This window comes from Rattus rattus, chromosome 10, assembly GCF_011064425.1.
Source record: "Rattus rattus isolate New Zealand chromosome 10, Rrattus_CSIRO_v1, whole genome shotgun sequence".
Classification (NCBI taxonomy): domain Eukaryota; kingdom Metazoa; phylum Chordata; class Mammalia; order Rodentia; family Muridae; genus Rattus; species Rattus rattus.
In genome coordinates, this window is record NC_046163.1 from 53,208,041 (window position 1) to 53,230,387 (window position 22,347).

General features: G+C 39.8%; 1 protein-coding gene across 1 annotated transcript in view; it reads left to right on the top strand.

The window, feature by feature from the left end:
* The window catches only part of Fmn2 (formin 2), a 309,451-nt gene that overhangs the window by 118,062 nt on the left and 169,042 nt on the right, over positions 1–22,347 (top strand). The window contains 1 exon segment of the mRNA XM_032914755.1: positions 13,013–13,100. Within this exon segment, the coding sequence (XP_032770646.1) occupies positions 13,013–13,100 (88 nt within the window).

A 22,347-nucleotide genomic window follows, 5' to 3' on the forward strand; every position in this document is an offset into this window, starting at 1 on the left:
TCTGAACATTTTACCTGTCCTATCTGGACACCAGGTGTTTATTGCCAGGCCTTCCTTGGTGTTACTCACCTTATTACTACTGTCTCACATTGAGTAATATACAAAGCAGAATGCCCAGTGATACAAGACTTTTACCATCTGAGCTTTGATTTTTGCTAACAAATTGAAGAGTCCTTTTCTGTCTTATGTTTCATGTGTACATATTCGTTAAGTATAATAACACAGAAGCACTAAGGCCCCTGAGAAATGAGGTTCAGAGTGCTAATTACACAGCGGATGTGTCTTTTTTACACTGCAGCTTACAGGCCATCTGGGGAATTGGTTAGCATGAAGTCAGACCTGCTGACTTTCCTGTCTGTCCACTTAATGGGTGTGTGACCCCGATCCTGCCATGGTCACCACTAAATGCAGAGGTGACAGCATGTGCTCTTTTGAGTTTTTGTAGTGATTATGTGCAACGTAGGGCCTTCTCAAAGCACAGTTGCGGTAACTCGTGGCAAATCCTTTCGAAAAGAGTCAATCTTTTATTCCCTCATTCCTGCCATGACCTTACCATACCAATATCATTAATTTTCATTTGTAATCAACAGTTTCCACTGAGAGAATGCTGAAATCTCAGATGAGATGCTCAAGACATTTAATATACAACTGGTTTATACTTAGAACTTATTTACTTTTTAAAGGTTTTTAAAAGCTATATGTGCACCGCATGCCTACCCGAGGCCTATGCAGGGCAGCCGAAGACATTCATCCCTTGAAACTGGAGGGACCAAGGGTTGTGAGCTGCCACGTGGGTACTGGAAATGGAACTTGGATCTTTTGCAACAACAACTGCTCTTAACTCAAGAGCCATATCACCAACCTCTAACAATTTATATTCCATGTATTTATTCCTTATTATTTATTCATGTATTTGGTTTGGTTTGTCCTGACAACGTTTGTCTGTGTAATAACCCTGGTTGTTCTGAGCACATATTGTAGACCAGGCTGGCCTTGAACTCACAGAGATCTGCTTCCCTCTGCCTCCCATGGGCAGCAACTAAAGGCGTGCGCCATCATGCCACCACACCTGGCCCTATGTTTCTTCCTTTTAAGTATTTCCTTTTTAGTGTTGAGAAGCTAATTCAGGACTCTGCTCCTACAAGGGATGTGCTTGACCACTGGGCTTCCCCACTCAAGCCTAATAGCCAAGGACTTTGGCTATGTCATGAAATGTTGAAATCTTGTACTTTGAATAAAATTGTTTTCTGAAACTTTAATCTTAGCCTAGATTATTCTCACTGAATCAGGGGAAAGAAAAACATAACTTGTAAAATATTTAGAAAGGAGACATATGTAAAACCCAAGCTTTAGAGGGAATTCTTCAGGGACAAGAACAGTTCATCAGACTTGCATGCAATCAGAGAGATGAAACAGAATTTTCTAATTACTGGGATACTTGAGCTGGTGAAGGGCCAAATTATATCTTGCATATATTGTGCATGATGAAGCAGAATAGTCTGGCAAAAGGCTATAAAAGTGGAGATTGTGTATTGTTTTAAGTTGGAGAAGTTTAAATATTCTTGCATGCTCCTTCCATGCTTTGTAAAGTGGAGATGGATGGGGATTCGGGGTGGTTGGTTTTAATTACACAAGCATTTTATTTTAGATGCCTGGTGATATTTATTCAAGCTCACTATTATGTTACTGCAGCATTTTTTAGATGTAAAGTAAAATTTGAAAATGCAATTGATTAGAATAAATATTAAAATACACAACTAGTGCTGTTTTCCTTCACTAGTTTAAAATAACTTTGAACTCTTGTTACTTGTTTTCTTAATTTTAGTTTTTTAATTGCCTTTTTTTTTTTTTTTTGGCTAGTTTAGGTTGTCAAATGTTCTAGTTTGGTCTAAGAAAGGTTTCCATAAACAGGACATTTAACTTGTTGTGTTAAGCTTTACCTGTTTAAAAGAAAGTATAAAACTCTAAAACATGTTCTCGTGGTTTTTCACTGGTGAGTTGTTCTGCTCTGATCTGTGTCTGCAGAATTCTGGGAACGTCTGATCAGGTGGCTGATGAGGGTCTGTGCCTGGAACGATAAGCCAGACTTGGCCGAGCATAGCAAATCCTGACCTGCCCCTCACTGCCCTGAGTCTCATTCACTTTTCAATACTGCATGTCAACTCCCGGGAAACAGTACATGCCAGACTATTATTTTTGCAGATGTGTTTCAAGTATGTCACACATGCGACGCTCCCAGGGCATGTAATTAATTCAACTCGACTTCATTCAGAACAGGTCTATGACTCAGCTCCACTTTAATAAGCTTGGCTTAATTAGTCAATTAATTAGCTTCTTGTGCTGTTGATTGAACCCAAGGCCTGACATATGCTTCCCAAGTGTTTTCCTGCTGAGCGACTCTGCTCGCCTCTAACACTGGCCTTCTAAGAAAAGAATTGAAGCAAGTGCGCCTTGCCGTACAGAGTTAGGGGTTCTCGTTGTCTCTACTTGAATGAGTCTTTCTTAGGATCCTTGAGGTCACATGTGCTTTACTGTTTCTGGACCACATGTGTGATTTTTGCATTGTTTCTTTTTGTTTCTATTGTCTTTTATCTCCCTCTGTACCCAAATGGCAGAAGCTGGTAGAATAAGTGCCTATCATCACAAAGCAGCATAGAGCAGGATGGATGTGTGTTGGGCCAGGAGTTATCCTTTCACACATAGAAGTCCTCACTTCCAGCTCTGCATAGCCAACAATATGCAATGCAAACACGAGGACTAGAACTGTGGACACAAGGAGAGTACAAGCAGGAATCACCAAGTTGATGCTAACAGAAGTCAGAAGAATTAAACTGCTCAGTGGGGCTGGAGAGATGGCTCAGAGGTTAAGAGCACTGTCTGCTCTTCCAGAGGTCCTGAGTTCGATTCCCAGCGACCACATGGTGGCTCACAACCATCCGTATTGAGATCCAATGCCCTCTTCTGGCCTGCAGGCATACGAGCAGGCAGAAAGCTGTATGATGTATACATAATAAATAAATATTAAAGAAAAGATTGAAAACGAATAAACTGCTCAGTGGAGGAAAAGCATCTAGATTCTTTTGAAACTGAGAAACATGAGTCTCCATACTGAAGTCCAGACAACCAGGATGGATTGACGGGCTTGGAGAACATAGAGAGGTTCTTTTTAGCAACTTACCAAGGGGCACTTCTGAGAGGCTTGCAGTCTTCCAGTGCTGAGGCTCAGACTCAAAGGCAAGTCAGGTAAATCTCAAAGACAGAGCTTCACCCCTGTTCCAAAAGGCACCGTGGAGACTGAGCTAAGAAGCAGGTCATGTTGATTTTTCTTTTTCTTTTTTTCCCTTTCTTCCTTTCTTTCTTTCCTTCTTTCTTTCTTTCTTTCTTTCTTTCTTTCTTTCTTTCTTTCTTTCTTTCTTTCTTTCTTTCTTTTTTTAAGAATGGCTTCTAGAGTCTCATCAGAATGATATGTCAAAGGTTCTGTCACTTTGTGCCATGCTGTGTACAAGTTATTTGTGGAATCACATCTCTGCTCCCTCCTCCGTCTGACAGTATGCACCCATCACTCCAGCACGCTTAGTGACAATGTCTTCTGCAGGCCCACAGAGTCTTGGAATGGTACTGTTGCCTGTGAGCTAGCCGTGCTGCCCTGAGGCTTAATGCTAATCTTAGGAGAAGGTGACTGTAAATAAGATTATCCTCCGCTTTGGTTGTGGGGGTAGATTCAAGGATGTCTGATGAGCTCTTGGTCTGCAAAAATCCAACTCAAGTATTCTTCCTTTTTGAGGGTAGGGCAGCAAAGATCTAAGATGTGTGTTGCCTTATCAGCTAGTATGAGATAGCCCAAACAAGGCTGTTTATTACATACTAATTTTCTCTGGGCAGACACTGAGAGATGAGTTTATATTTTCAAAGTAGGAAAACCGAACCCAAATGAGAATTGCATGATAGTCACAGCCTGACTAAGTAACCTCAGAGAAACATTTTAAAGTCTCTAGGATGGCAGGAATTAGCCAGCATTTGAGCTGTCTTAATTCTAGGTGCTTAGTGCCCATCAGTTACTGTTAACTGAGGCATTCTTCTTGTCACAATAAAATCATTGTCCTTCTACAGTATTATGAAGTGTACCCAACAGTTGTCAGATCACTAAATACAGAACCAACACACTTGGCCTTTGCATGACATTCTACATTTAATGATATTTTACATGTTATATGGTTTATCTGAAGTTGCAGGACTCTTGCATATGGATTATGGATGGTCTTCTGCAAGTAGGCAAACTGGGATCTGGGGATTAATGATCTATGTCCAATGTTTTATATAGTTGATAATTTAGATAAAGGCATGGCTCAAAAAGAAAAATCTAATCTCTAAACCTTCTGAGATTGAGAACCTTTCCACATACCTGTGGGTCCCTAGCTCAGTTAAGTGTTACTGTTCCCTACTTGTTCATGTTGTCTTCTGAGCATTGTCATGACAGTGCCCTTGGCTGCTCTGTGCTTCTGACAGTGCCCACGTGTATTATATACCACTGGGCAAACCATGCTGTGCTCACATAGCTGTGTGAGAAACAGTGGTCTTTATGCTGTATAATTCTGCTCTGGGGTTTGCATTTACCTAACTTTTGTTGTGGCTGTTTGTATCTTACTTCTTGAAGGATTTGCCTTTTTGGATCTGTTTGCTCATCCTCCAATCTAATATCCAGTTTCCAGAAAAGGCTCTGGTTGTGTTTCAGAAGAAAGCAGCATTCTCCCTTAGCTAGGAATTGGAGAACCAAACTCTTATTTGGAGTTTGCATTTACATGATAAGCAAATTATTGAGTTTCCTTTTAAAGTTTTTGATTTTCCTAGTTATAAGTGCTTAAAATTTCAAGCTATCTGGATATTTAATATTGAGCCTTTTGATGACTCATTACAATGAGTCATTACATATTCCATGTAATGCATCCAAAATATATTATTTTTAGAAAATATCCTGAGTGTAGCATGCATGATTGTAGGTTGATCAAGTAATTATTTCAATATTGTTTTGGTTAATCATATAGATCATATCATCTTCCCATTACATAGTAGGAAGAGTCTGAGGTGACAGATGTTACATTGCAGTTGTTGACTTGAGTTTAGTAGTGGAAGAGCTGCACACCCACTCAAAAATTCTGCATTAGCAGCAGATAATGACATTGTTAGAAAACTGAATATTCTATGTGGAAAAAAGATTCTTTAGAGTCTAGAACTGGAACCTTACTTTCATTTAAAAAATTAGGGCCTATTGCTCAGTGTTGGAATTTTTTTGTTTGTTTGTTTTTAGCATGGATTGAATCCCTGGAACATGGAATGAAAAGTAAAGACTGTGGTTGTAAAATATAAAACATAAAAAAAATGTAAAATGTCTTTTATCCCCAGTAGGATCGGCACCGCGATGCCCAAGGTATCTGCTAGATATATTGGCAGAAATACATCCCAGCCGCACACTTTCCTACACTCAAACCCTCACATAAAAGAACACACAGCACAATAATCTTGGATCCAATTGATAAGATATAATTGCCCACCTAAACATACAAATCCCAGTACCATCCATCCCTTAGGAACATTAATAACAACCTGTAAATACACAGAGCAGAATCTTAACGTCACCTGCCATGGCTTCTCACCCTCTCCCTTCTGTCTCTTCTTCTGTTCTAGTCTCCTCCTCCTCCTTCAAACTTTTCTCCCGCCCATCCTTCCTTCTTATCCAATGACAGGCCTCCTTCTGTCCTGTACCTGCACCTCACCTGTATTTTACAAATTCAATGGGGAGAAGGTTCTGGTGAAGTCACCTGAGTCCTGAGTACTGACTGAACAGCTGTCCTTGGGGCAGTGAAATTAGCATCAGAATACAGATAACTCCAGGGCAAACTACAACAAAAGACAATCAAAGTGATTTGTAGGTGGTTTGATGTCTAACCAAACCCAGGAACCATTTTTCTAAGTTGTCAGGGGGACATCTGTCATAGGTTATACCAGTTGAGGCAAAGTTCATATATCTTATTGCCTGAAAAGTTTCAGTCAGTGTGCTCAGTATTGAAATAAATGATATGTCATGGTCTTTACCTATAGCATAGATGCACTTTATAGAGAATTCCCTAGATAGGTACATGTTCTAGTGGGAGAGTATAAGATCCATGAGAGAAAAGAAAGTCTTATGTCAGGTCTTAGGAGCTGAAGGATAGGCTGGGTATGTTTAGGAGAAGCATCCCAGATGGATGTGACTTCAACTTTTCTGTCCAATGGGTATTCCATGTGTCCATCATCCCAGTCTAAAATAAAGCAGAAATAAAAGGGAGCAGAGATGGGTGACAGGATGAAGGCATTGCTGAGCTTAGAACCAGAATCCATCAGGCTGTGTCTATGGAAGGAGGTTATGAGTGCTGACACCAGGGAGTGTGGGAGGAGGCTGCTGTTGTCACAGACTAGAGCGGTAATCATCAGTGAAGCCTGATATGTGACTGCATATGGGTAATGAGGAAGAATGAGTCAGATGTCCCCATGAAGTTCACTGGGGATGTGGGATGGCTGCTTGAGATGTATGGACGGTGAGACAGAGATGAGCTGGCAAAGGATGGCTGCTTCTACTTCCTGTTGACATCCGTTAATTCTCTCCAATAAAGGCATTGCCTGATGTACAATGTCTAGTCTGATATTGAGTACAAGTGTCAGAATATTTTGGGTCTGTTGTGACCAAGGGGAAGTCTGAGCTGTCTGTAGTTCATGTCTCAGCCTTTTTACTACTTCAGACTCAGGGCAGAATGTGATAGAGAAGGTGGCTGATTTTTATAATTTTCTTTTTGAACCTGAGAGAATAACCCAGAAGTTGAGAGCAGGGCACTGCTCTCTTCAGGAGCTCTGTGCTTTCTTACTGTATTCCAGTTCAGATGTAAAATGTCTCCTAAAGGCACCTATGTAGGTTTAGTCCACAAGGCAGGAGTATTGAGAAGTTAGGGAATCTTTAATAGAACTCAGTAGAAGATCTTCAAGTCATGTGGGGCAATCCTTCAAAGGAACAGTGGTACCCCATGCCCTTCTTCCCATTCTTTTGCTTTCTAACTGAGAAATAAATGCTTTTCCAGACCTAGAATTGATAGGACCAGCCAGCCAGGGTTATAAATCTACAAAGCTGTGTAACATACTAAAACACTTTCTCTTTATACATTTAACATCTTGAGTATTTGTCATAGCATATCAAAGATAACCCATGGTTCTTGTAATCTATTGTTCAAAATTTATCTGCAGGGTTATACCTTGTCAAATAGGCTATGAAAAATGTCTCAGGTGGGCAGTCATGATACTCAGTTTAAATGCCAAAATTCTATGACTATAACATCAACATTCTCTAAGATAGTTTTTAAATATGATGCCTGTTAATGATAGTCCGTTACTTTGTAAAATGGGGTAGCTTAGAATTTGGTTGTGTGGAGTTAAAGTAGGAAGGAAGACAGCTAAGTAGAAGGTTTTAATAGATAGTGACCAGAAAAAAATAGTTTGCCAGACAAAAGATTGTGCATAGTTGTCATTAAAAGGACATTGAAGTCTAGGGGAAACCAGCAAAGAAGAGCAGGAGCCAACCGTATCTCAAAGTCACAGCGACAGAAGAGTACGCACAGCTCAGAAACTAACCGAAGGATCTAGGAAGTATGGACTGGACGTATAGCTCAGTGATAGATAGAGCTTTGCTTGTACAAGATCCTGGTTAAGTTCCCTAGTACATCAAAAAAGGAAACAAAACCCTTAAGTAGTATTTATGATGGCACTAAAAGAAATGGATAAGATCATATTTGTGGAAAGGGTAAAATTTTAGGGACAAAAGAAAAAGGTGTGCAGGATCAGGGAACAAGGAGAGAAGAAAGGCTGTTGAAGAAAAACACTAAGTTTTAGGTGACATCAGACCTATCATGTCCATATTAGGCTTCTCCCAGAGCATCCACTGAGGAATGTACTTTGTTACAGAAGAAAAATGTAGGGTGGTTTCATTGAAAATGTGGAAATACACGCAGGGTCATAGTTATGTCTGAGTGTGACTTTAGGATGGATTACATGTGTTTTACTGTTTCTGTGCTGAAGTTGACATTAATAGACTAGGGTGTGATCGCTCTAAACAGAGAAAGAGATCGTGTTAAGTATACTATAAATAGGTTAGCTTGTTTTTACAGTTAGAGAGTAACGTGAACCTCATTGAATTAATGTGGGCATGCAAACTAAGTAAAAGAGCAAAGGATTTGAATATGGGGTATTGGTATTCTCTGGGGCATTGGGGTGTAACCAGAAGTAGGAATTTCCTAAACTCAACAGAAATCTGGGATTTTGGCATCTCTGGTTCACTGTCTAAGTATGTTTCTGTCTTGTAAATGGTTGTGCTAAACCATTGAACTGAGAACTGGACCCAGTTTGGAGGAATTAGAGAAAGGATTAGAAAATCTAGAGGGGCTTGCAACCCCATAAGAACAACAATGCCAACCAACCAGAGCTCCCAGGGTCTAAACCACTACCCAAAGATTCCACACGGAAAGACCCATGGCTCCAGCTGCATATGTAGCAGAGGATGGCCTTGTTGGGCACCAAAGGAAGGAGAAGCCCTTGGTCTTGCCAAGGTTGGACCCCCCAGTGTAAGAGAATGGGGGTGGGGGGATAGGGGGAATGGGAAGGTGAACACCTTTATAGAAGAAGGGAAGGGGGAGGGATAGGAAACCAGGAAAGGGAATAATATTTGAAATGTAAATTAAAAATATCCAATAAAAAAATGCAACAATAGCACTAAAAAAAGAAAATGATTGTGCTAGCAGGACATATGTATAGCATGTAGTTCCATTACTGACCAAAGCAGGGAGGCCTGCTCAAGGACCAGAGAAACTTAGTCTTTACACATAACATGTGTTTGTTAAAATTCTGATTCTTTTGTCTCTCCTGCTCAAATTCTGGAATTACAGGCATGATTATTCATGGTTGCCTTTAGATGCCATCTTTAACTTCCATTATTTGAATTCAACTTGAGACAGAGATGGAGAGAGAGAGAGAATTGGATATATAGAGAGAGCTGGAGAGAAAGATGGAGGGGGGTGGGAGATATCTAGGCAGGCAAACAGAGATGTGGTGTTTGGGGAAGATGCACATGAAATGTCTAGATCCTGGTCAAAGGCTAATGTGTTTAGCATTCTGTATGAACTTATGATGTTTTCTTAACTAGTATTGCCTAATAGGGAATATTGTATATAACTTTAAACTTTCTAGAAGTCATACTTGAAAATTCATGGAAAAAGACATGAAATGAAGGTGACGTATCCTTAGGATTCAGGGTTAAACTGTTGTCTTTCAAATGTGCAATCCACATAAACATTACTGAGATCATTGATATTTCCCCTCAGAACCAGAAACAAAGCCCAGAATCTTTTCGGTCCGTGCATATTTCCCATGCCTGCTCTGCCACATGTGGCTTGTTGTTCTGTATTAGTTCCTGCGGTTTGAGAAACTTGGAGCCTTTTGTTCTCTCTTTCTGTCAATGCTGGTTTCAGTTTGTTGCTTACAGGTCTCCCATTAGGGCTTGTATTAAGGGTTTCTCTTTTAGCTTAGTGGTGGGAGACACTGGGCCCTGGCCCTAATAGGCATGCATAGAACATTAGTATCATGCTGTTTTACTGTCTGACCCTTGTGTGGGGGCAAAGCCAGTGAGTGCGGAGTAAGAATCTTTTTCTTTTTTTTTTTTTTTTAAAACATAGTACCCGGCTTTCAAAACCACCTTCTTAGTAATATTTAAAATGATTTGGTTTGGCCTGTGTGAGGTTTTAGTTTGGATTCCCCACACTAATAAGAAAATTAAAATGAAAATATAACTGGTAAGCGGTGACAAGAAACGTACTGTTCCGGGGTAGCAACACTTTGGATGAATGTGGTTGAGAAAAATGCTTGGCACAAGTCTTCCTCTTCCTTTGTACTAGCCAAAAACAGATTCTAAATCCTTAGTTTAACCTCTTGTGATAACTCCATACTTTTATCTTATATATGTAATGCATACATTTGCATACAAATTATTAAAAAAATGAGAAGGCTTTTCTAAGACAAGTACATATGACTCTTGATTCAGTACACCAGGTATTACTTTGGATGATTGTTAATAAAACTGTCCTAATGCTTGCTCCCCGATGGCTTAGTGGATAAGTGGCATATGGCTTACAGAATGGCAGCAGCCTGCAGACCATATTTTGGAAAGCTTTATGTTTAGTGACTGTGGTTATTCTGACGGGCCACCATCACTGGAGTGTATCCTTTATTTTAAAGATCAGGAGTCCAGGTCAAAGGGATTAAGGGATCTGAGAGTTTGTAAAATATTGGGAGTCAGATCCAGGCTTGCAGCTCAACTACGGAGATCTCTTAAGAACAAAGGGAAGTTACCCTTTTCTATCTTACAGCATCGATTTTATATGTGCCTGCTAGATAATACCTGAACCATACTGTCAACTGCATGTGTTACAATGCACCATCCTCCTTTCCTCCCTATACACACTAAGACCGCCCTGGTCATTTATACAGACTGATGGATGAAATGGAATAAACCAGTGAAAATGTCTAGTTTTTCCTTTTGTCTTATGCAAAATTGTACGTAACTTTAATAGGACTCCTATTGATTTAATTGGTGTAAAACTCCCTCAGATTCTTATTTTAGAAATCTCTATGTCTGACTACTCAGCCTAGTGATAGGGATTTGCTGTAAAGCAAGGGAACAAACATTTAGTGATCTTTGGAAACATTTGGGACCATATTTCCATCAAGTTTGCCGCTCTGCTATCGTGTAAGAGAAAACCTTCTAGAGGCAGTGGAAACAGACCAAGGTGATCTCCCTGGTGCCGTAGTCATTCAGACCAACCTTATTTAATGTCCATTTTATACCCATTTCTAGCTATGCAGAGTAGGTGGGCTGCAGCAGGGTCTTGAAAGTGTTGACAGGGGCCAAACTATGAGGAGCTATGGCCAGATATGCACCTAGTCAAAGCACTCCTGTCATGGCTGATATTCAATGCCAAGAAATTACTACCAAAAGACTTCTCCCAGTTCATGCGAGTCTGAGGTTTGGTTTTGTTTGTTTGTTTTAGTTTATTATTATTATTATTATTATTATTATTATTATTATTATTATTATTATTATTATTATTATTATTATTATTATTACAGGAACAGAAAGGAGGAATAGTAATTCTTTGTGGAATTAAATGCAATGATGCATCTAGCTGTTTTCTCTCTTAGTGTAGTATTTGGATTAATACCTCTGTGAACCGGGTGAATCCATAAAGATAAAAGATGCCATGCTCTATTAGTGTTGTATGTCCAGCTTCCCACAGGTTTCCCTTACTACGATCCACACACTGCTTGCCAGGCACATTGCTGAGTGCTGAATGCATTGGCCCATGACCAGTTCCACCACAACCTTTTGACGCCACCGCTGCTGCTGCTCCCATTGTTTTCCTGGATGAAAAGCTGGCCCTATAGAACTGGAGTTGTTTTCTAGAATGCTTTAGAGTGTTGATAGGAGAAGTTTGGAATGGCGTCTCCTGTGCTTTCCAGCACAGGTGTCATGTGGGAGCTGGGACAGACTGGGGAATCAGAATCCGTTTTCAGAAGATCCCAGGTCATTCAGAGTAGTAGAATGGTGAGGCACACTGCTTGGTTTGCTGAATCTGTGTTCATCATTCCTGGAGCCTTTCCCCTGCTGCGGAAGTCTTAGATAAAAACCATTGCTGTAAGTGAATTATCTAGAACTACTGTGACTAGGAAACTAAATGTATTCTTTTAAAATTCTTGTTATATGGCTTATGTATTAGTTTTGTGTCTTCTACTTTTTAACTGAGTCCTTGGAGGATCTGACTATGTTGTCTCTCTACCATAATAACTTCAGCCACTGGATTCTAAGAACATTCCATTTTGTGAACTTTGGGTTCTTGTTATCCAGGGCGTTAGATAGGGAAGGACAAGTGGAATGATTCATAACACAGAAGTTGACTTTCTTACACTGATGGACAGCAACATCTGTCCTTTGAGAGTTTTGTCTTCTTCTCAATGTATTTCCTTCTGGATGATGCCAGATGATTATCCCTACTGTCTTGGGTATTAGAATGTAAATGAAAGCTTGGAATCAAGTGTTTCTGAAATAAAATGGAAAGGGCAGGTTTCAGGAAGTAACCATGGAGTTTCCTATATAACCTTTATAAAGACCATTGTCTATGAAAAGAATAAAGGTTAAAGGTCAAGAAACAACAAGTAGATACCAGCAGGTTTAGAAGGGTACTTGGGTATAGGTAAAAAGAGTGGATGGAAAGGATGAAATTCCATCAGTGGTCCTAGCATCTCTTAGGAGATGTAGAAGATACTGATGATACCCCTACTGTCAGATTTCTTGGTAAGTGGGTTTAGGTTATAGCCTAGGGAACTTATGTTTTGAAACTTTGTGGTGATGTCATGCACCACTGTTGAGAAATACTGACTGGGAGGAATCTATTAAAGACCTTTTCACTTGATCTATGCAAAGAATAATATAGACATGAACACTGGCATTGACATGGAGGGCTTAGCTTCAGAAGATATGGGGCAAGCACCCTGGACTGATTAGATTCCTGCCCATGATGATGTATAAGCCGAGGAGAGGGCAAGCTCTAGATTGATACCTAGTGTTTTAGCTCTAGTAGATGGTAGAGAACTGTGGTACCCTTACTCCATGATACAACATAATGAACGAGACATTGACTGGATGCTTGGATGGGGCTTGGTTTAGGCATGTCAGATAGAGACTTATGTGAATAACTTTAAAGGAGCTAACTTTTAGGAAAACCAGAAACGGCTGAGTGAATGTTGGGTATATGCCACATGAGAAAACTTGCAGATTATAATGAGGGATGCTCAGAGGACAGAACTGAGGCTTGTTTAGTAGTTTAAAATCTCGTTAAGCATATTAGGGTTTAAGTTAATGCTTCTCGTTTTCCTCTTTCTTGAACAGGTTGTCAAGTTACTTAGCAACAAAAGATCACAAGCAGTAGGGATTCTAATGTCTAGTCTTCATTTAGATATGAAAGACATACAACATGGTAAGTGCAAAAAATTAAAATGTGGTCGCTTAATACTAACCTTTGGACTAAATTTTGTGATCTTTGTGAGAAAGTTCTTTCAATCTTTACTGTATTCATACAGTTAAGTATATGTCCTGTAGCATAATGTTTTATTCCATGCCTTTTTTTTTTTTTTTTTTTTTTGGGCTGGGTTACTATTCACATCATTTTCCTGTCTGTTTTGTACCTTGTTAAAGGTCTAATCTTCAAATGATGTTTTTATTTTGTTCTTTTGTGGTAATAAAGTAGCATAGACTGTGTAGCTTTTGAACAAGAGGATTTATTCCTTGGAATAAATATTCTAGAAGTTCTAGAAGTTACAGTCAGGATACCAGCTTGGTGAGGGCCTTGCCCTGGGATCCAGAGAATCATTTTCTGCTTCTATTCTGCTTGTGGTAGAAGAAGCTTAGTGAGCTCCTATGTGCTTTGTTCATGAAAAAGCAAATCTCATTCAGAAGGACTCTACTCTCAAGATCTAATCAACCCCAAAGACTTTCATTCCTAATTCAAAGACATGACGGGTCTGGGGAAGGGGCAATTAAGATTGCAAAACAGAAATAGTATGGCCACAAGTGCTCAGTCTGTTGCAAATGTACTTAGTCTGCTGTTAGGAAATTTTAAATTTGGTATCATACAAAGTATGAGTCCTACTGGTTCTGTTACTTGTTAGATCTTATCTGAATGCCACCATACAAGAGTTACTAGTAAATACTAATGTGAACCAGATAGGGTCGTCTCTAGCCATTGAAAATATCCAGAGAAGAAAGGCCCAAGAGAAAAGAGTTAGTTGGGCCTTGAGCCGCAGGTGCTTGTACATTAGTGTAATGCAGGTCCAAGCCTAAAATTCTAATCGAAATCAGTTTAACCCAGTATGTGAGTTACAGAAGCACTTGTAGCATTTGCTCTTCTAAAGATATTCTTAGGATTAGAAATGCCAATTAGTGAACTAAATTGCTCGACTTAGGACTGAACTGAAAACAGGCATTTCCAGGAGACTGAATGAACATTTGCCTAAGATGTATTTAAAACATTGGATGGAAAAGAGGGCAAGTTCTCTTAGGTCCTCATGTTCCAAGATTCTGCATATGACTCTCAGGTAAAAAATTGGCCATTCTTTTCCCGGGCATTTGGAGCAACTATAGCACAAACCCAAGGTCCTTTTACTATAGAAAGCTAGACTTGCTTTATTTATTTATTTACCAATTTATTTTAGTATTTTGTGTGTGTGTGTGTGTGTGTGTGTGTGTATGTGTGTGTGTGTGTGTGTGTGTGTGTGTAGATTCCTGTGAATGCCAGAAGAGGGCATCAGATCCTTTAGAATTAGACTTAGAGGCATGTATGAGTCCCCTGACCTGGGTTCTGGGATCTAAACATAGGTTTTAATGATAGAACAATAAGCACACCTAATCACTGATCCATCTCCCTAGCCCCTGAATTGCGTTTTCTAGTGAGAAGCAAAGGTGATTTCAGGTTATCCTTGTTGATTTGCATTATTGATGATGTCCAGACACATGGAATCAGTTACTCCTTTATGCTGTTTTAATGTACATTTTAGTGGGCTTATGAAATCTTTTATAATTGCAATTTGGGTGATTTGTAACATCTTTCTAAGTGGCTTTGGTGTCAGTATTGCAATGCATTCTTGACAAGTATTCCTACGTCATAGCTTCCTACCATATCTACGCTTGAGAGATGGTCCAAAGCTGAGCAGAAGAATTAAATATAAGTATTTCAAATCTCCCTTGTGCTGCCCAGAGCCTTAGAATAGATTTAAAGCAGATTGAGTTATTCAAAGGAATGCCAATTTACCTATTAAAGAAATATGGTTTCAAGCATAACACAGAACTTATAAATCATGAAAATAGTTACTGGCTTTCTAGTTTGCCCATTTGTGAATGCAAATTCTGTTTGTCAGCCCTAAAATATCATGGGGTATAATTCATAATAGCACTAGCGTGGCATGCCCTGTCAATTGATGAGTAACTCTTAATCAGAATTTTCGTTTTTATTAAATTGTTTTGATGGTGAGGAGGCTTCCTCGGGCTGAGACATTCAGGATAATAGTCACAGAAAAGAGCGCCAAGGCTGGCGCCAAGCACCACTTGGTGTTTCTGAAGCTGGCAGATGTCGCCCCGTTAAGTCATAGAGTGAAATCTGAAAATAATGATATGGTCTTTTCCTTCAGTCAAATATTCAGCTCGGGTTGAGCTAATAATGAGAACCTTATGAACAAAGGAGTCCGCCTGACATCTGTGTCTGTGCTCCAGCCAGCAAGAGTTCATTGAAAATTTGCTCGCTTAATGTGCAATGCGAACAATAACATGGCGTGAACGTCAGTAGTTGAAGGGTCACACAGAATTATGCATACACTTTATCCTATTAGGATCTGAAGGGAGTGCTTAGGTCCCTTTGAAACCCTGCATACCCATTCTCTAAAAGCTAGGCTTTCACAGGGTACCAGGAAGCAGCTATACCTGTCTACCCTGTCCTGTCAGGTAGGCATCTCTCACAGCTCCTACACTATAATTCACATCTAGGATAAACTCCACCATGAAATCTATAGAAATGTTACCCAGTTACATTAGATTTTGGATGTGAAAGTGGCTAACCAGACCTCCAGATCATAGTGGAGAAGAAAAAAATACCTAAGATACCTTAGTGGAGCAGTTTTTGATTGCCTGGCTCTTTAGTAGAGCAGATTAGACATGAACTCAAGTCTCTTCGTTAGGAAGGGCTCCTCTTTTCCATCAGCCATGATGCTCCGATGTATAGCACTTTTCCTACTGTTGGTGCTGATATCTGTGTGGTGAAATATATAATATAGTTTTAAAGGTTATCCTTAACCATTAGAGTGGGCATTTTTCCGGAATGACATGCTACAGAGCTACCTTGCCCATCAAAATGCCTGCTCTCACCTGCAGACTAATTTAGAAATTGTGAGATAGATTCGTGACTAAATCCAGCATCTCATAACTTTTACCTACAATGGGTTAAATACTTGGGCCTGCGTCACCTCATCTACATTTCCTGGAACTGTTTTGGTTTTGTTATGTTTTTCTCCTGTCAAAAGACTAAATCTAGAACTGACTTTGTCACCACGGTTCTCCTTTGAAGTGCCTTGTCCAAGTGATGAGGGTAAGATCGGTGTTCTACATGTCACGATCTATTCATACTCTTTAAAATATGATTTACTTGATATTTCTGAGTATTCTGTTTGTATGTGTGTCTCTGTATTATGTGCATACCTGGGACCCACGGAGACCAGAGAATAAGATCCCCTGGACCTAGAGTTATAGAGAGTGGTGAACCATCGCTGTGTGCTTGGAAGTGAAATCCAATTCTCTGCAAAAGCAATTGCTTTTAGCTGCCGAGCCATCTCTCCAGGCCTTAGCCACAGTCTTACTCCAGGCCTTAGCCACATCAATCACCGTGTCATGTTCTGCTCACAGATAACAGGTGGGAAGTATCTTATGCAGCACCTAAGGTCGAATGCAGAAAGGGGCGAGGGGATCCAATTCTTTCCGTAGTCTAGATGCCTGCAATTGGTCCTCTGACCTACACACACACGCCATGGCACACATGGAATTACCCCCTCCGCCCCCACACACATACCCTCCACACATGCACACATACAGAAATACATGCAAAAATAACGTTCTTAAATAACAAGTATAAAATGGAAATCTCATTTTGATAACAGATCAAAGTGAAGCAGACTTTAGGGCTAATTTTCTTTCTACAATATTAATAAACGTTAGGCAAGTGTTTCTTGATCAACAAGAATAAAACCATTCTTAAGATGCACTTTGTAAATGTGAGATTGTCCAACTTGTTGTCCTTCTGACCTTTGAAATTGTTCCCCACAGATAGAAGCACATCATAGAGGGAGAGCCTACAACCCTTTAATCTACACCAGACATTTAGAAATCAAACCCAGCCTGCATGTCTGGATTCGAAGCCTCAGGCAGCCTCTTCATATATCCAGGTTGTAGCTTCTAGGAGATTTTGACTCTAGCGGAAGGGAGTTTGGGTAGAGACTTGCTAAGAGATTTTAGCTAATCCTCAGGTTTTGAAAAACTAGTGTCATCAATAAAAGCCAATTGTAGACATTAGTATGCAAAGTTTATAAAACATTTGGGTGGGCTCTATGTTTGATATTTTAAAGCATTAATCCAGATGGCACTCGATAAGCAGTTTTTGTGTGTTAGCTGTCTCTGGATGTGGACTTTTCTTACATGGCACTGGGCCAAAACAGGGGGCTTTAATGTAGGACAGTGAACTGCCCATAACTGAAGCCTGAACTGACTGGTGGATAGTTTCACATTCCCTCTACAAAGTTTGAATAGATTATGGATGTTAGAGCAGGGAATGTCTAATATATATTTATTGACTCTAATCATAGAAATAGTTGTGGTATCCTGCAGAGATGACTAGTCTAAGATGTTAATGGCCTTGGTTCCTTCTTGGGTTTAGTGTCTGCCTGTCTGAGGCTAACTAAAGTTGGACCCCTGTGGGCAATAAATTCTAGATTATGTCCTTTCTGAATGAAATTTCTGCCTTGTTTAAACCTGATTGGTAAAGACGCAATTAAATGATAATGATGTAAATTACCAAACCTTCCATTAAAAATATGATGGGCAATTATATTGTGGTTACAAAGAGGGAGTGTATTTTTCTTCAATATTTTCCTCTCAGCCAATATTAATTCTGCTGTTATAGATGTATTTCATTATTTTCATACACATTTTTAAGTGTAATTCTGTGCTTGTCTGTATGTGGGTGTATACACATAAGTGCAGATGCCTTTAGAAGACAAAAGCATGTTTCATATTCCCCAGAAATGAGATTACAGTGGCTCTGAGCTACCCAGTGTAAGTTCTTTGCAAGGAAAATACATATTCTTGAATGCTAGGCCATCTTTCTAAATCAGATTGTGCTTATTTTCAGTTTTTTTATTTGAGGCCTAAGATTGCTTGAATTTTATATATTTATATATATAATATATATATTATATGTATATATATGGTGTGTGTGAGAGAGACAGACAGACAGAGAGACAGAGAAAGACAGAGACAGAGAGATACCTTTGGAGGTAAAAGGATAATGTTCAGAATTTGATACAACTGTGACAATCAAACCCAAGTCATTAGAGTTGTGTGATAGTCACTATTACCTGCTGAGACATTTTCCTGGCCCCAGTAGTATTTATATTCTAAGAGTATTGATGGTCCCATAATTTCTCATAGTTATTGGTCTTAGGAAAATGAAATTATGAGTTATTTTCACATGTGAATTACATAAAAATAGTTTAAAATAACATTTGGGATTATATACCTAAATGATACTTGTTGTGCTGGATGGATCCAAGTTTAGGAAACTCAAGTACTTTCAGAAAAAAACAAGAAAACAACAAACAAACAAACCATCGAGACTGGTGTGGTTTGAATGTGAAGTGTCCTCCACAGGCCACCGTATTTGAAGAGTGGGTCCTCAGCTACAGTAGCTGCTTGATATGGTTGTAGGCTCTTTTGGTGCTGAACCTCAGTGGCACGAGTCCCTGGGGATGAAGTGAGGAGTTGTAAGGCTTGGTAGTTGAGCCTCCTTTTCCTAGTCACTGCTTTCTGTGTGCAGATGCAACATAACCACCCAGCCAGCCCCCTGCTTCTGCCTCAGTGCTTCTCCTGCCTTCCTGTCCTACCTGCTTCCATGTATTTTCTGCAGTGATGAACTAGACCCCTCTGGAACTATAAACCCTTTCTCCCTTACACTGTGCTTGCCCGAATATCGTCACAACATCCAGAAAATTAGCCAGTGAGAAAACTTAATAGTGATGACAAATTCTATGTACTTAAAAAAAACTGGTGTGGTACACTGAGTCTAGAATGTACCAGATCTTTTCTAGGTTTCCAGTTGCCCACAGATTGTCCAAGGTTTCTTAATTCGCAACACATAGCACCTTCCACATTAAACACCGTATCCCATCCCATTCTTCTGTCCTGCTTAAGAAATGATGTGTGTGCGACCATAAACTTAGAATATGTTTGAAACAGAGACTCTCCACCCCACCCCCTGAGTCACCAACAGGAGCAGAAATGTAGATGATTCTTTCTCGATTAGGACCAATGGTTTTCCAGCAAACTTTTGCTGTGGATCTGAGGTGGGAGAGGCACCCAAGAACAGTTTCTTCCCACAGAGTTGGGGAGTAGGAATGGAGGAAGTGACTGAGACTTTCAGCTCCAGGAGATCGTGTCTGAGTCCTGTCATTTACATTCCCAGCCAGTGGTACAGAGATGCTGAATTTAGTATGGGGTCATCCCCATTGGTGTTTTCTGAATGAAGATAAATATGAGAATTATTTACATCAGTGGCTCTTAGAAGTTGAGCTCAACTGTATCTTCGGACCGTGTTTTATCTCTAAGGAGAGGAGTTTGTTTTGGAAACTTGAAAGGCCGAGTGCTCTCATAATTGTGTGGTTTCTTAAACATTGTCTCCATGCTGTGTGAGTCAGCCACACTTCACATGCATAGCTGTTGGCTCTGGGTGGCATGTGAAGGGAGCACTCAAATGGATTCTGGCTTCATTGGGAAATAAATCGCAGGGTGGGATGAGAAGAGACTCTCTAAGTAGTGACACAGACACAGACTTCCATTTCTCCTTGTAACATTTTATTTTTCCTGGTAGTCACTGTGCTTTCAAGTTAAGGGTAAAACACATCAGAATGCTTTCTTAAAAAGAAAAGGAAAATTCTGGAAAGGGCCTTTCTGAACCCCTGGAGCTACGAAGGATTGTTTTGATGGTGACATTTCACATGTGTTTAGGTAACCCACACATGAAGTAATTCTTGTACCTTGTTGTGCTACCACTGAATCATGCTTTTCATGCAGAACGTTCTATAAACAAATTGTACATTACAAACCACAGGTCTCTTTCATCCAGATTCTAGTTCCATTCTCAGAGACAAGGCTTTTTTTCACTTGCCTATTAATTACCAAAAGAAAGTTTATCCATAATCATTTGTTTATTTTTGTATGTAATGCTCTCAAAAAAATTTGGGTTCAGAGCGGGTAATGTTGTATTTTCCCACTAGGTTTTCCAGTGTCTGGCTGCTTTATGAAACTCTAGTTTACAAGGCTTTGCTTAGACATTGCTTCATGCCCCCTCCTACTTTTTCTAACCTTGAAGTGTTTTTGCTCACATGGGATATAGAATTTTAAGACCTGTTTATTATATTTATTGAGACATTAAAATCGCAGTAAATGCTGTTGGACGGTGGAGTGAATGGTTTTCATTGAAATGCAAAGTCAGTTAGGAATAGAAATTTGAGAAGAGGTAGGCTGCAGTGAGCCCAGGGTAACCTTTCATCAATTGTAGCCTTGTAGTGGATCAGGGAAAAAAGACATGTGAGATAGTATGCTTTCATTAAAACCTACTTTCAGAAATTCAATATCAGAATATGCTTTAATTTAAAATAAAGTTCATTACCTAGAGTTCTTTCTCACAAAAAGAAAGACCTCATACATCACTTTACGTTACACACAGATTATTAAGTCAAGGGAAAATAGTTATTGTTAAGTCTTTTCTTGCAGGCTCAGCAAAACCCCAAAGATGATTTTGTTTTCTACATTTTTATGATACTTAGACAGTTGGACTTCTTGACTATTCTTTTATGGGCTGAAGTAACCTAAAACTTGAAGTTTGCTAAGCTGTGAATCTGTGTTCTTTCTCTTCGTTGCATTTCCTGTGGGAACTACGCATCATGTATTTGTAGTCAGTTGTGCTGTAGAATTTTTGACTCTGTGAATCCAAGCTCACCACTCATTGCAGTTTAAGGCGTTGACACCCTTGTAATGTCTCAATGTTTGCTACAATCATCACGTGAGAGCACAATGCCGTGGCCTGGAGTGGACATTCATGGAAACAGGGCACAGATCTGAGTACAAGCCAGAGAGAACACATAACCATGCTAGCTTAACTCTTCAGCCATGATTTGTGAAGGACTCATCCGCGCTAACACAGTTCTTTTGCATAATCCTTGAGGAAAGGTGGGGTGGGTTGTTATTTTGTGTAAGTCGGTTTCTGAGAGCCTTAAAAATCTAAATGGCTGGGGATTCAAGTCGTGTTTGTACATCCAGCTGGCTTCTTCGATATTCTCTGCACTTAGGTAAGTGTTTCTTCAGGGCGTGTCCGTGCTTCGGATGATTATGGGGCTTCCTGACTCCCCCACCTCAAGCTCTGATCGTGCTAGAGATGTGGGAGAATAGATGGAAACCTTATTCTAGCCACAAATGTCCTATTCCTACAAGGGGCATTCTAGAGCTAGAAGCACAGCTAGCCCCTGAAGCTCAGTGTCCTACCATCAGATTAAGACACCACGGTGATGTAATGGCATGTTATCTTTTCCCAGGACTGTGGAAAAACTGTGGCTTATACTGCGCATGGCCTTGCATCTTCCTCTCAATAATATGTTTTCCTCCCAAACACTTCTTTTCCTATAGTATTTTCAAACCAAACCCAGTTTATTACGTTTTAAAACTAATAAATTAAGGTTTTATTATGGTTTAAATTCTGAGATGGACCCTGGGCAAGCATCCTATATAATTAATTTAAATTAAGTTTTGATCTGACTATAGTAGGTACACAGCTAAGAAAAGAAATTATATAGAGAGAGCTACCATGAAGAATCACAATTCTAAGGTCTCCTTATGACTTCTCTTGCTTTTGTGATGGACCGTAGAAGAATCCTGTCCACCCATGTTTGAGCCGCTAGAGACAATAATAGGCTTGTCACAGGAATTGGGAGAACCTAAGAGGGAGCTTGGTAGCTTTGTTAATGACTGTGAGGAGGCCTTTTGAATTAAGTTGTAAAGTGACTTTGTGAATTGAGAGGAATGCTGAAGGAAATCATCTCGGCAGCCCCATGCAGGCTGTTGGTTTTTTTTTTTTTTTTTTTTTAATGGTTTCAATTGTAAAGATAAACAGTTTCTGATAATAATGGTTGGTATCCTCCATCACTGTGTATGCTAACAACCACTCTGTGATGTGAGTGATTTACTTCCTTTGGTAAAATTCCAGGCAGAGATGCATGGGATCACGAATCAGCAGCAATCAGTAAAGCTCTGCTATAGACTGGGGAGATCTAGATCCTGGGCTATGCCCTAGGCTTCGACTGTCTCTGAGAATTCTCAACTTCATGATTATAGCGGACGCTTAAGATGGGAAAATATGG